At 41.2% G+C, this 14,691-nt stretch overlaps 1 protein-coding gene across 4 annotated transcripts in view; it reads right to left on the reverse strand.

Moving 5' to 3' along the window:
• HGL1 (heteroglycan glucosidase 1) overlaps nt 1–14,691 on the reverse strand; it is a 276,953-nt gene that overhangs the window by 126,057 nt on the left and 136,205 nt on the right. For all 4 annotated transcript variants that reach the window (XM_089459848.1, XM_089459847.1, XM_089459849.1 and 1 more), the window contains exons 12-16: nt 14,201–14,368; nt 9,451–9,571; nt 9,115–9,184; nt 8,810–8,897; nt 8,563–8,683 (exon numbers count right to left, since the gene is read on the reverse strand). In XM_089459848.1, coding sequence (XP_089315974.1) covers nt 8,563–8,683; nt 8,810–8,897; nt 9,115–9,184; nt 9,451–9,571; nt 14,201–14,368 — 568 coding nt within the window. The remainder of the gene's footprint in view (nt 1–8,562; nt 8,684–8,809; nt 8,898–9,114; nt 9,185–9,450; nt 9,572–14,200; nt 14,369–14,691) is intronic.

Below are 14,691 nucleotides of genomic sequence, written 5' to 3' on the forward strand. Positions count from 1 at the left end.
TGCACCTGTCGCAAGGTATTCTTCCATACGGACGATTCTTGCTCTCTCAGCGCAGATGGGATGGCACATTCATCAGATGGATGTGAAGACTGCGTTCCTCAACGGAGTCATTGAGGAGGAGGTGTACATTGAGCAACCCGAAGGCTTTGAAGTCTTCAGCAGCGAGTCGCATGTGTGCAGGCTCAAGAGAGCGCTGTATGGGTTGAAGCAAGCACCACGTGCTTGGTACACACGGATAGACAGCTATTTCACAGGACTTGGATTCTCCAAGAGCGAGGCGGATCCGAACCTATACCAGATTGTGGTGGAGGGTAAGTTGCTTATCATTGTACTGTATGTTGATGATTTGATTCTAACGAGTGATGAGCTGTTGATACTGTCATGCAAGAAGGATCTTGCTACAGAGTTTGAGATGAAGGATTTGGGCCTCCTTCACTATTTCCTAGGATTGGAAATATGGCAGCGCAGTGGTGGACTGTTTGTTTCTCAGGGCAAGTATGCTCGGGAGATACTGGAGAAGTTCAACATGCATGGCTGCAAGCCTGTTGATACTCCTCTTCCTGGAGGTTGGAGGAAGGAGGATGCCACTTCGGGAGAAGAAGTGGATGCCACTGTTTATCGACAGTTGGTGGGGTCGCTGATGTATTTGGTCAATACACGACCTGATATATGCTATGCAGTTAACCAGCTTTCACAAGCTATGGTTAAGCCTACCAAGCTCTTCTGGAAGGCGGGCAAGCATGTATTGCGCTACTTGAGAGGCACATCGGGATATGGTTTGTGGTACAGACAGGAGGATGAGGTGAAGCTATGTGGCTTCACGGATGCAGATTGGGCAGGGAGCCCAACAGACAGAAAGAGCACATCAGGAGGGGTCTTCAGTATCGGATCGACAGCAGTTTCTTGGTACAGCAGGAAGCAGAGATCTGTGGCACTCAGTTCAGCGGAGGCCGAGTATATGGCAGCAAGTTTGGCTGCATGCGAGGCTATATGGATGAGGAAGATCCTGGTTGGTTTGTTCGGTTCTCATTTGGATCCTACTGTGATTTACTGTGATAACCAGAGTTGCATTAAACTCTCGGCTAATCCTGTATTTCATGATAGATCTAAACATATTGACATCAGGTACCATCATATCAGAGATTGTGTGCAGCGGAGGATCATGTTACTTTCGTACATTCCAACGGAGGATCAGGATGCTGATATTCTGACGAAGGCTCTCACCAGGAGCAAATTCGAGTACCACCGAGGCAGGATAGGGGTTGCTGATAATCCATATCTTGTCGAGAGGGAGTGTTGAGATTGCAACAAGATGATGGAGCTTAGTGAAAAGAGTCGCCTTCACTAAGTGGGCCCGCAGGCTATTTTTGACGCAAGTCTATTTTTAGACTATGTCTATTTTTAGACATATGGATCATGTCTATGTTTATGGATGATTGATCAAGTTGGGAAAATAGATGGACTTCTATTTTTGATGAAAGTGTGAGTGATCACAGTGTGAGTGATCAAGTCTATTTTTAGACTGGCTGTCAAAAATAGAAAAGTCAAATATTATTATCTCACAATAATATTTGGACTATAAACTTAATCTTATTCTCTTGGAGCACTTCAGTTTGAGCTACGGAAGTGGCACATGCAGCTGTCAGAAGGAAATTCGTTTTTCTTATGAGTCAGTTGAGTTGTTGCATGCATGACTTCAGTTAGAACTCAAGTGAGTTGAGTTTAGTGGACTGGAGGTACAGTTGATGGAGTTGTGTTCAGTTTAACTTAGTTAAACTGGTTGTAGTTAGTCTAACTGCAGATAGACTAATGATGAGTTGTTAAACTAATTATTAACTCATAATACAACTAAAGAATACATCAGTTAACTCAGTTGCATGTCAGTGCATGTTCAGTTCAACAGGGACAGGTGGTAGAGAATCAGATTGCTATCAGTTGTGACTATAGTTGTGCACCAGATCTTGCACAATCAAAGGATTGAGTATGCCAATGAGTTTGCTCACGTATTTGGCCCGCATTTCAGCCTTTGCTCACGTCCACAAAGAGTGAGTGACTATTTTGCAGGTGAAAATCGAGTTTGGGAAGCAATTCTCATCAGTTCTTGAGCAGGTATTGAGCAGTGGAGGCAGGCAAGCAGTGGAAGAGATTTGGAGATCAGATCTGAGCTGTATTGTGTGTAACAGAGGTGGAGATACTTGTGAGAAGTATTATGCTGTGTAATGTTACATGACTCAATCATTAATATACAGATAGTGTGGGGTTTTTAGCGAGATGCTTTCCTCGTGATACATACTGTGTTAATGTGTGAATGCTCTTGATGTTTTATTGTTATTGATGCTGCTATATTCTTGATCAACGTAGAGGAGCTTATGTATTGTGTATGTTTTCCGCATTAGTACATGATCAGGATAATCTCCATTGAATATGTGTTAAATTATTCAAAGTTTCTACAGAGTTGGGACGCAAAAGGGTTGACATAGGGCCTATGTTGTCACTACGCAGAGGGTAACGTGGAAGGGCCAGCGATAGAGGTACGAGGTCCTCTTTGGAGTCAGAAAACGTTGTGGATTGTGAGAAAATATCCAATAAAATTCTCTCAGTGATTCTTCCTCTATTTTGTCTGTACAAAAATTATTACTAAAGATTAATAAAAGAAACCCTCATATGTTGCACCGGTTTTCCCACATTGGGTTTTACCGAGGACAATTGTCCAAAACTAATTGTGTCACTGTGGTTATATATGTGCTAATATTTTCCTTGTATTTACTTTCTGCATAATTTTATTTGTGAAGATGCAATGTATGTATTTTGATGTTTTCCGTAGAAAACTGCAAATAATTTGTTTAAGTAATTCAACAAATAGAAGAAATATTATCAGTTACTGCAATAGGATTCGAGATCACCAAATTTTCACATGGTATCAGAGCACAAATCGTGAGCAGAAGAGCTCAGTTGCAAAAAGGAATAAGGATATCAAATTTACTGCAGAGGCAGTAATTTGAAACCCAAGATGGAAGTGCAGTCTTTGGGCAAAAGATATCGAAGTTTTGAGTAAGATCGATTTCTCTTAGTGAGTCAACAGAGAAATCCGATTCTCCAGATCGAAGCTTTCCAAAGGTAGAAGGGAAAAGTGCAGTTTCATGGCAGAGCAGACCTTCAACTGGGACAAAGATATTTTGCAGCAGTTGTTGGCAGAATAGCATCAAAGGAAGGAAATACCACAGAAAATTATGGATAATCAAGAAGCCTCATAATTATCTTCCAGATTGGAAGAAGAGTTTGTGTGTCTTTCAGGATCAACTTTGGATGGTGTTTAGTATATTGATAGCAGAGCTTCATCTCACATGACTAGAGTAAGGGAATATTTCTCGAGCTATCAAGAGGAACAAATGGACTTCCATATCACTATGGGCAATAGAATGAAGTGTACTCCAGTAGGGAGAGGCACCATAGATTTTCAGACGGAAGCAGGAACCAGTACTAGAGCCACGAATGTACTGCATGTGCCAGGATTGGGCATGAACCTAATTTCAGTGTCCCAGTTGCAGGACAAGGGATACAATGTATACTTTGTGGGAAAGAAAGTATATGTCAAGCATCCCACCTGGAAGAAGGTGAGACAGATTGGAGTTTGAAGCAACAAGCTATATAGATTGCAAATCGATTCTCCAATGGCACTGATAGGCAGTAATAACAACAGTAGAAAGGAGTTGAATGAACTATGGCACAGGAGGATGGGACACTTGCACCATGGAGCACTTAGGATGCTCAAAGAGACTGTAACAGGAGTTCCAGCTCTTAGCACTGAGCATGATGACCTATGCTAGGGATGTGTACTTTGAAAGTATGCAAAAGCAATGTTTCCCAGAAGTGATAGCAGAGCCAATGGCGTGTTGGGATTGATACACTCAAATATTTGTGGTCCTATGTCCACCAGAGCTCTTAGCGGTGGCGAATATTTCGTCACCTTCATTGATGACCATTCCAGAAAAACCTGGATCTACTTCTTAAAGACCAAGGATGAGGTCTTTGATCGATTTCGAGAGTTCAAGGCTCTCATAGAAAACATGACAGGGAAAAAGATCAAGGTACTACGTTCAGATAATCGTGGAGAATAAACGGATAAAAACTTCATAGATTTATGCGCCAAGGAAGGTACCAAAAGAGAGTGGATTGCTCCCTACAATCCGCAGCAGAATGGAGTAGCGGAGCAGAGGAACAAAACCAAATCGGGGCAGCAAAGGCCATGTTGTATGATCAGGATTTGCCTAGATTTCTATGGGCGGAAGCATGCAACACAGCAGTGTACATTCCGAACAGGACACCTCATAGGGCTTTGGGGAAGAAAACGCCAAAGGGAGTCTTCTCTAGGAAGAAACCCGAGGTAAGTCATCTGAGGATATTTTGGAGTGTGGCCTATTGTCATATTCCAGATGAGAAGCGTAGTAAGTTGGATCAGACTACAGAAAAGGGGTATCTTGTAGGATATAGCAAGACCTCAAAGGCATACAAAATCTACGTTCCTGGCAACAGGAAGATTGTAGTGAGGCAAAATGTAAAGTTCATGGAAGACAGAGCTTTCAAAAGGTCTCGAGAGATGCTTGCAGGAAATCAACCATCAAATGTTCCTTTAGTCCAGCAGCAACAGGAACTGTAGGTAGAACAAGCAGGGGGGCAGTCACAGGATTCGAGTACAGTGACTAGTACTAGCATCTCCTCAAGAGCAGGAGATCCAGGAAGTTCCTAGCAAACATAGCTGGAGGTACAGGTAGAGGAGCAGATTGAACCTCCCACCACCAGTGGTAGGACCAATAGGGAAGTGCATCAGATCTTGAAGGACGTTGAAGAGTTTGTCAAAACTCCTAGAACTGACAAGAGGCACCGCAGGCAACCTGACAGATACCAGGCCTTGGTAGCTCAGGTTGCAGAACCCTCTAGTTTTCAAGAAGCCGCACAACATCAGGTGTCGGTGGATGCCATGGTAGAAGAGTGCAATTCTATCATGACAAATGATGTGCAGGCAATGGTGCCTAGACCAGAAGATAGATTAGTTGTGGGTTCCAGGTGGATCTACAAGATCAAATATGCTACAAATGGCAGTGTAGAGAAATATAAGGCTAGATTCGTGGCAAAGGGGTATGCACAAAAAGAAGAAATAGACTATGTGGAGACCTTCACCTTAGCTGCCAGATTTACCTCTATCAAATCCATCATATCCCTAGTAGCGCAAATGGGATGGGAAATTCACCAGATGGATCTCAAGACAACATTCTTGAACGAGGTGATAGAAGAAGAGGTGTACATTGAGCAGCCTGAAGGCTTCAAGACTCATGAGAAGAGCACTCATGTATGCACCCTGTATGGGCTCAAGCAGGCACCCAGGGCGTGGTACTTCGGATTGACAATTATTTGCAGTGGTTGGGATTCATCAAGAGTGATGCAGATCCCAACCTCTACTATTTGATGGTGGAGAATGAGCCTCTCATTCTGGTTTTATATGTAGATGATATGTTTTTGACGGGATCATCGAGGCTCATAGAGGACTGCAAAAGGAACCTTGCAGCAGAATTCGACATGAAGGATATGGGGTTGATGCACTATTTTTTGGGGTTGGAAGTATGGCAGAAGAATGGGGAAATCTTCCTTGGGCAAGGAAGATATGCTACAGAAATTCTGAAGAGATTCAGAATGCAAGATTGCAGACCCATGGCAACACCCATGATTACCAACTAGAAAAAGATAGATGCCTTAGGGGACAGGGAAGTCGACCCCACCTTGTACAAACAGCTAATTGGGTCACTCATGTATCTGGTCAACACCAGGCCAGACATTTGTTTCGCTATCAATACCCTTAGTCAGTTCATGGTGGAACCGAAAAGGGTACATTGGGCAATAGCAAAGCACATTCTCAGATATGTGTGTGGAACAATCAGGCTCGGGTTCAAATATACTTGAGGAGATGACGTCAAGTTGAGCAGATTCACAAATGCAGATTGGGCAGGTAGTTCAATGGACAGAAAAAGTACCTCCAAGTACTGCTTCAACGTTGGATCAAGGATGATCTCTTGGTGCAGTAGGAAGCAAAAGTCAGTAGCATTGAGCTCAGCAGAAGCAGAATATATGGCGGATAGAACAGCTACGTGCGAAGCCATATGACTTAGGAAAAATGCTGGTGAGTTTGTTCAAGAAGAAAATGGGAGCGACCAGTGTTTACTGTGATAATCAAAGTTGCATAAAACTCTCTGAGAATCCAGTATTTCATGATAGGTAGAAGCACATTGATATCAAATGTCATTTCATCAGGGATTGTGTTCAATGTGGGGCAGTCCAGCTGCAATATGTCCCCTCAGGAGATCAAGTTGTAGACATACTCACGAATGCTCTAGGCAGAACTAAGTTCATCCAGTTCAGGGAACAGATGGGTAGGTGGAGAACCCATTTCAGTAGCAGATAGATTCTCAGTTGCAGCAGTAGCAGATGGAGAGAGGGTTGCAGTGCAAATGCAATAGTTAACAGCAGTTCAGCAGGGTCAGCAACAGCACAGATGCAGCACATATCAGAGTTGCACAGTAGTTGGTGGGCAGTAGAGCCAGACATCAGCAACACAGCAAGAGGTGTTGCAGAACTAGAGTGATGCTCCAGTGGGTTGCAGCACTAGAGCACATTCCTCGCTAAGAGGGAGTGTTGATTTTTGTAACATTGGATGTGCTCTAATCTTGAATCTTTGCAGAGAGGCTAAGACACATGCTTTCTCCAATACCCAAAAATCATTTGGGAAAATTCCACCTAGAGATGATTTAATTAAAATAATTAACTTTTTTTAAATGGTTTCCTAAGTCTAAACTTAGGAAATCTGGTTAATTCAAGGGTATTAATTGAATCAAGTGAGAATCTTCTAGAAGAAGACACGGATCGATTTCCAGTTAATCTTAGCCATCGATTATGTTTTAATCTTGGCCATTAGTGCTCCAACAGAAGACTATAAGAAGAAGTCGATGGGTAGATGGAGAATGCACCAGAGCAGATACTCAGTTGCTCAAGCAGATCAATTTTCTCATTGGCTGAAGTTCGGCAAGAGAAAATCGAATCAGAGAGTGAATTACAGGTGGGAGAGATAAGGCATCAACATAGTCAGAGAGTGCAGGACAAATCTGGAGGAAGCAGCGCAAAGGAGAGACGCAGCGTTGGGACGCAGAAGGGTTGACGTAGGGCCTACACTATCACTGCGCAAAGGGTGACGCAGAAGGGCTAGCGAAAGAGGCAGGAGGTCTTCATCGGACTTAGAAAACGTTGTGGATTGTGAGAATCTCTAGTAAAATTCTCTCAGTGATTCTTCCTCTATTTTGTCTTGTACAGAAATTATCGCTGAAGATTAATAAAAGAAACCCTCATCTGTTGCACCAGTTTTCCTACATTGGGTTTTTCTAGGGACAATTGTCCAAAAATAATTGTGTCATTGTGGCTATATATGTGCTAGTATTTTCTTTGTATTTACTTTCCGCTGAATTTTATTTGTGAAGACTGCAGTGGATGTATTTTGATGTTTCCCGTAGAAAACTGCAAATAATTTGTTTAAGTAATTTAACAAATAGAAGAAATATTATCAGTTACTGCAGTAGGATTCGGGATCACCGAATTTTCACACAGCATGAAAAGAATTTTCAGGGTCATTTTTTAATATTCCTTATACAATGCACTACTGAAGGCTATCTGCTGCATTTAGTGCAGCCTAACCTTGAACTAAATGTATGGCGACACTCAACATGATATGTAGCTACCATTCCTGAAGCTTGCCGCATCTTAAATTAAAATTGACTTTTTCTTATAAAAATATAAGGTTTACTTTTCTCAATGAGGCTGTCCTCTAATATTAAAGATGTATATCTTTACACAAATTGTTCTTGGTAGGGCTATAACAAGTACTCTTTGGCCTGAATGTAAGAAATAACATGAACATTTCACAAAGTTGTACATCTAGATAACATAAAACCATAGTTACCAATTAGGTGTAGACCAGTTGGTTTGAGTGGGATTTAGTCCCCACCAGGTCTCAGGTTCAAAGTTTCAAACCTCATGGGGAGGGGTTGAGGATGGAATCCACTTTTGGGGGAATTAAACTATCCCAAGGGGCATCCAAGCTTGACCAAGATTTGCACAATCCTGGTGATAGCATCCCACTAGTGGGTAGATTGTTCTTCCATCCAACAGGCAAGCTGACCCCAGCCTAGGCTCAGCTTAGTTACAAATAAATAAATAAAACACAAAACCATAGTTTTTTCCTCGAAGCATATTGTTTCTAGAGTTGGAACCTTGCCTTGAATTTGATAACATCTTTAAGTGCCTCTTCTTCTTATAGTTCAAACCACTTATCGCATTACAGACTAAAGTGCATCCATCATATGAGTATAAATAGTTTATTACATGTCTATCTACTTCATAAATGAAGTTATGTGGCATCAGCAGATAGCATTTTAAGGGCCCAAAAAGAACTTTAAAAAATTAAATATGAGCTATAAAGAAAAATAGTCAACATGGAAAGAAATCAGAACTATCAGGGATTACCTTGTTCATCTAAGGCCACAAGGAGTGTTAGTGTGTCAGTGGGCTTTGCTTCACCTGTGTGTTGAATACATGGACCTATTGGAATAATAGATCCACCGCCCAAATACAGCAATGGTAGATCCTGTACAAAACCAGGATTCTAAGACAATTCTATCATCTATCCCCTTCAGACATTATATTTCCATCTAACAAATAAAAGACATCTGTGACTATGCAGTTTACAGCCAAAAAAGATAATGGTATTTACAGGATGATTATCGTCAAAGTCAAAACGCCTCCAGACACCCTTAGGCAGTACCGTCTCTTTTGAATCTGAACCCTTTTCTCGTGCAGTACTGTTAATCCAACCAGTAATAACATAAATAAACGAAAATGAAAGCAGACTATGCTATCAGATACTGTTTTAGAGAAGAAATTTTCAGCGTGCATTGGCATTGTGAAAATATAAATGTTTGATGCATAATTATTGGAAAAAGACTTAATTTGCTATTAAAAGAATGGATGCCAAATAGACAAATATAGGCATTCCAGCAAAATCTCAAAATAAAGAACCTGGCAGAGACTAGAAGTTGCCCCAGTAGAAATGTATCTTCTACATCGCGTAGATTTGGATCATTGCAGTCTGCACCAAAAGGTGGAAAGATATACTAAGAACAAATATATTTGTAACATAGATATTAAATAGTCTGTCTACAGAGGGCATCCTTATGTCGATCGCAGATTCCGGGAATATACCGGAAGCTGATGGTCAGGCGACGGGTCAATTGTTTGACCCCTCTCCTGACCACCGGATTCCGGGATATTCCTGGAATCTGCAATCGATATAAGTTCAGAAGTCTACAGAACCACCCTGATTGGATAAAAAGCTTGGTAAAAAAATAGTCATACCAGCAAAAAAAAGTGGAGATGCCACTAGATCTCCTTTTGTGTGAGCAAAATAAAAGAGTGTGTATAAGTGGGGTAGCAATCTATATCGCCTCTGAAGTGCCAGTTGACAAACTTTTTCACACTGCAAAGGTATCACTCTCGTCAGACTATCCACCCAACAAAGGAAAGAAACAACTTTAATGTGTACTAATTACAAATGCAAGTTACCATGACAGTATGACTACAAAATACAACAAATAGGAGAAACCTGGGAGGGTGCACTAGTGATTTCTGATCTGGTTCTGATAATATAAACCATAAGAGGATAAGTTGAAGTTTCTGCCATTCTAGCATTTTTGTTCAAATTCCTCAAAAGAAATTTTGCAGATAAATTATTGCATGAACTATTCTAATGTCAGCACTTGGTGTCCCTCAGTGACAGTAAGACCTTCAGACTCTGGCAATAAACAAACTGTTGAAATTATATATGCAGTTATGTGTTCTTGAATACCTCCTCCAGTTTAACATTGTAAGACATTTGACACAATCATTGGGTAGCACTAATAGATGCACACAGTGGAACAAAGGAAATTAGAGAGATAAGTGTTTGTGATTGTTAAAATTCTATTGCATGTGCAGTAGAATATGATTTTCTGCTCTAATAATTAATTCTTAATTATTCTCAAACAGTATTTCTCATGCCATGATGCCACTGATATCATTGAATAATTACACACAGAAAATTTCAACTGCAAATGCAGCGGAAACAATAAAGATCATAGAAAGACAGCCATGCACAATAGACACAATATTTTTACCCTGGGAAACCCAACCTTGGGAGAAAACCCAGCAATATTTTCTTGAGGAGAAATTGTCTTTTCAGCAAGGTTTACAAATCAGAAATTTGTCTAGAAATCTGAGCCAACATTACATGTCAAAATGCCAGTCAAACCTGTTCATACAGCTGAACGTCAAAGCTGGTCAAACCAGTCAAAATTTCAACTCTGATCAAACTTTGGCCTGCGATCAACTCACACATGCAGCCTGCAGTCAACTCGCACATGCGGTCAAATCTGCAGTCAAACTTGGTCAAACAACTGCAATCAATCTCGATCAAACAGCCACAGTCAATGCTGGTCAAAACTCGGTCAAATCCTTCACACACGTGGCTGTCAAAGTGCTAGTCAAAGGTCAACCTCCTCACACGTGCGGCCTCCAAAGAGATAGAAAAGATGAAGAACAGATTTCTCCTTAGCTGATTTCTCCTTCACTAGAAAAAATTGAATGAGCTTGCTATGTTGATGATTTGTCTCCTCACAAGCTTATCTATTTATATAGAGCTCTAACGTTGAGTGGAGACCCATAAAGATCCAATCATCCACCTCATCACAAGAAACCCCCTCGCTTATGGAGCCTACATTACAACTCAACATTAAACTAGAATTGTTTATTCTGCTAATGGGTGAAAAACCCTATTAGATAAACAAGGCAAACCCAATCTATAAAAAAATAAATCATTCCATCTTGGAGCAAGCAATGTGAGCATCGTGGGCCAATCTCCACTAGCCAAATCAGCATGGCCCCATGGGAGAAGGACTACCCCTGTGCCATTCACCCCTAGCCAAATCAACATGGCCCCATGGGTGAATGTATCATTCTCCATTAGTGAAATCTGCATGAACCCATGGGAGAATGTCTGCCCAATGTTGCAAAAACATCAACACTCCCTCTCAGCGAGGAAGACATTATGCATCACGCCAAGCTTGTCTCTGAAGTATACAAACTTCCCCCTAGATAGAGGTTGGTTGAGAATGTTCACAATCTACTAGCCTGTGTATATGTACTAAAGCTTCATTGCTCCCTTCTACACCATGTCTCGGATGAAGTGATATTTGATCTCGATGTGCTTTGCCCTATCATGAAATATTGGATTCTCCGAAATCATAACACAGCTTTGATTATCAAAATATATCAAGGTCGTCTCTAGCACCTGATCAAATAGCCCTACAAATAGCTTCTCAAGCCACATTGCTTCTTGACTTGCGGAACTAGCAGCAAGATACTCCACTTTTGTTGTATTGAGTGTTGAAAATAGTGTAGCTTGGGAGGTACTCCCACAAGTCCTAGGTACTTGACTTGTGAGGAGAAAACCCACTTTGCGGGAAAAGTGCCCAAGCCTGGGGGTCTTGAACCCAAAGCAGTGGGTTTAGAACCAGAAAAGAATTTTTATTATTAATGTTTTTAGGGTTTGAGCATGTAGGCTCAGGCAGCTGGGAGCCAAGTGACATGACCCTTGGGGTTAAAGGTCACCCCTTGAACACTATATATGGGAGGACATCAAGGTCATTTCAATCATCATGGCAATCAAACTTGAGAGAACAAGCAATCCTAAGAAAGTGAGTTGCGGCAAGAAGAGGACAAAAAGAAGACGTCTGAGATTTTTGTCTAAGGAAGAGAAGAGGTCGAGTTTGTCTACCCAAGAACAAGGTTGAGGTTCTATTTCATCTAGTCGAGTTAGAGGAAGGTGTTGGCCGTAATTGCAATGTGTTATGTTCAATGGAGGGTCAAAGCCCTAGAAATCTGTTGCAGGTAGGCCGAAAGGCCTCAGTCCAAGTTGCAGGAGGGCCGAAAAAGCCTCAGGACTAGGCCACAACCTATCTGAGGTAGGTTGCAGGTAGAGGAGAGGGTCTGAAAGGCCTCAGAGGCCTAGGAGGCAGGGCTGAGGTATCTCAGACCTTAGAAGAGGCCAGCAAAGGTGGTTTAGGGGTTGTTGTTTAGTGAAGTAGGGTTGCTAAGTTGATATTTGTTAAGTTTGTTCAGTAATGGATGTCTGAACAACATGTTTAGAGGCTGATAAATACACTAAACTGAAGAGAATTGTCCATTGTGAGCAGTTGGGTGTGCAAGGAAATCAATGATACATTCACCCATTGGGCCATGCTGATTTGGCTAGGGGTAACTAGCCCGGAGTGTTGATGTTTGCAGGATTGGAGCAGACTTTCTCCCATACAACCATGTTGATTTGGATAAGGTCATGCTGATTTGACTAGGGGAGATTGATACATTTACCCATGATGGCATGAAGCCATGCTAATTTGTCTAGGGATGAATGGCCTAGGGAAACCGCAACATAGAGCAGACATTCTTCCATTGGAGCCATGCTTGTTTGGAATCCATGGGGTCATGATGATTGGACTAGTGATGAATGATGCATTCACCTAAGAAGCCATGCTGATTTGGCCAAGGGTGAATGGCCCAGGGGCATACCTTATCTAAGAAGCCATGTTGATTTGGCTGGGTCACACTGATTTGGCTAGGGGAGATTGATACATTTACCTGTGGAGCCATGTTGATTGGGCTAGGGGTAAAATTGTAAATGGCCCAAGGCAATCATATTGCATGCTTCGGGATGGAGTGATCTATATCTATAGACGTGCATGTGAGGAGACACTACATGAACATAGTAAGCTCATGAATTTTTCTAGTGGAAGAGAAATTTCAGCTAAGAAATCTGATTTCAACCAAGGAGAATACCTCCCTTGCTAAGAGGGAGTGTTGATTTTTGTGTAGGATCGGGAGGTCTTCCCATTTGGCTAAATGGTTTTCAGTCAGACTAAAATAATTTTTGAAGTGACAAGCCAGGTTAGGAAAGTCAAGTTGGGCCAGCCTATGAAGGGGTGTGTCCCTTAGGTTATTTCACCTCATTCGACAAGTATAAATAGAGGGTGTGATGTCTCATTTTTCTCCACCAAGCAAGAACAAGTTTCCTCACTCTCTTCACCATTTCCTTCTCTCTTGAACAAGCGCACGTGTGGTGAAGGAGAGTGAGTTTGACTATTTTGATTCAGCAAATTTGACCTCTGTTTGACTGAACTGTTTAACCTCATATTTGACCATAGTCCGTACAGCACTGACCAGGCTTTGGCCACGGAGATTTGACCGCAGGCCAAGTTGACCAGTGTTGACTTCTGGTTATTTTCGCTGGTTTGACCAGCATGGACTTGCTGCTATTTGAGCAGGTTTGAATGCTATTTGGACTTGCATATTGGCACATATCTCAAGACAAATTGCTGGTTTTTAAACCTTGCTAAAAAATAATTTCTCCTAATGAAAAGATGATGGGTTTTCTCCCCAGGTTGGGTTTCCCAGGGTAAAATTATTGTCTCTATTGTGCATGGCTGATTCACTGTTAAGATTTTCTGAAGTGTAATTATTCAGTGATAGCAGTGGTATAAAATATTGTGTGAAAATTCATTAGGAAGTAATTATCTGACAGAAAATTGTATCTACTGCACTCTTGCATAGAATTTCAACAAAATGTGGGTCCCAACAATTGAATCAAGGCAAAATCAGACACATTTCATTTGAAAACACATTGTACAGACGTTGAAATGTGTCTTAGTTTATATGAAACACATTTCCAACATGGGAAATGCATTTCATATTTGAGTGGAGTTTCAGAGTTTCCATACGGAAACGCAGCTGATACATGGGAGGAGGGGGGCATGTTTCCAGCAACATAGGTTCTCATTGCTATTATAAAATTCTTTTATTTCTGCTGTCTTCTATATCACAACAATTAACAAAATACATTTTTAATCCTCTATTTAGATTGCAGAAGGAAGTCAAACTCGTCAAAACACAGGTCTGGTAGAGAAATTTCCCATATGGCAGGCTCCCAAACAAGTTGAAAATTATAAATTAATTAGAATCAACTTGATAATATCAACCTAGGTCCTAAAGCCAATAATCATATTCTGAAAATCTGTACCTCAGCACCAAACACCCATGGCTCATGGTCAGTTGTTTGAGCTTCACTATGGCCACGAGAAAATGGAAGCATTGTACCAATTCCCATCCATCGTGCAAATAACCTAGGTGTTGCATTTCCAGCAAAGCCACCAATATCAGGTCCCGACAATGGCTGTCCACTAAGTCCCTGCATAAACAAAACAAAAAATGAAATAAGCCATGCTGCTAAGATGAAGCCATTTAGAGTCTGCAGATCTCATCCAGTAGTTTCAATGAAAGACATAATTCTTCTTGACATATCTTTGGTTTCTAGTTCAAAGATAACTATTAAATGCCAACATAATTGCATCATACCAGCATGATAGTAAGCCAAACTTGAATCCATTAACTTTTGAAAACAATGAGTAGCACTATGTTATAACAAAGAATTGATTTCTATTTGTATAGAGATTCGGAAAAATTGAAATGAGAAAGAACATGGTAGAGTTGTATGGTTACAGAGATACATAT

Source organism: Pinus tabuliformis, chromosome 7 (genome assembly GCF_031772625.1).
Source record: "Pinus tabuliformis cultivar Carrire ecotype Pingquan chromosome 7, CPIR1, whole genome shotgun sequence".
Taxonomy (NCBI): Eukaryota; Viridiplantae; Streptophyta; class Pinopsida; order Pinales; family Pinaceae; genus Pinus; species Pinus tabuliformis.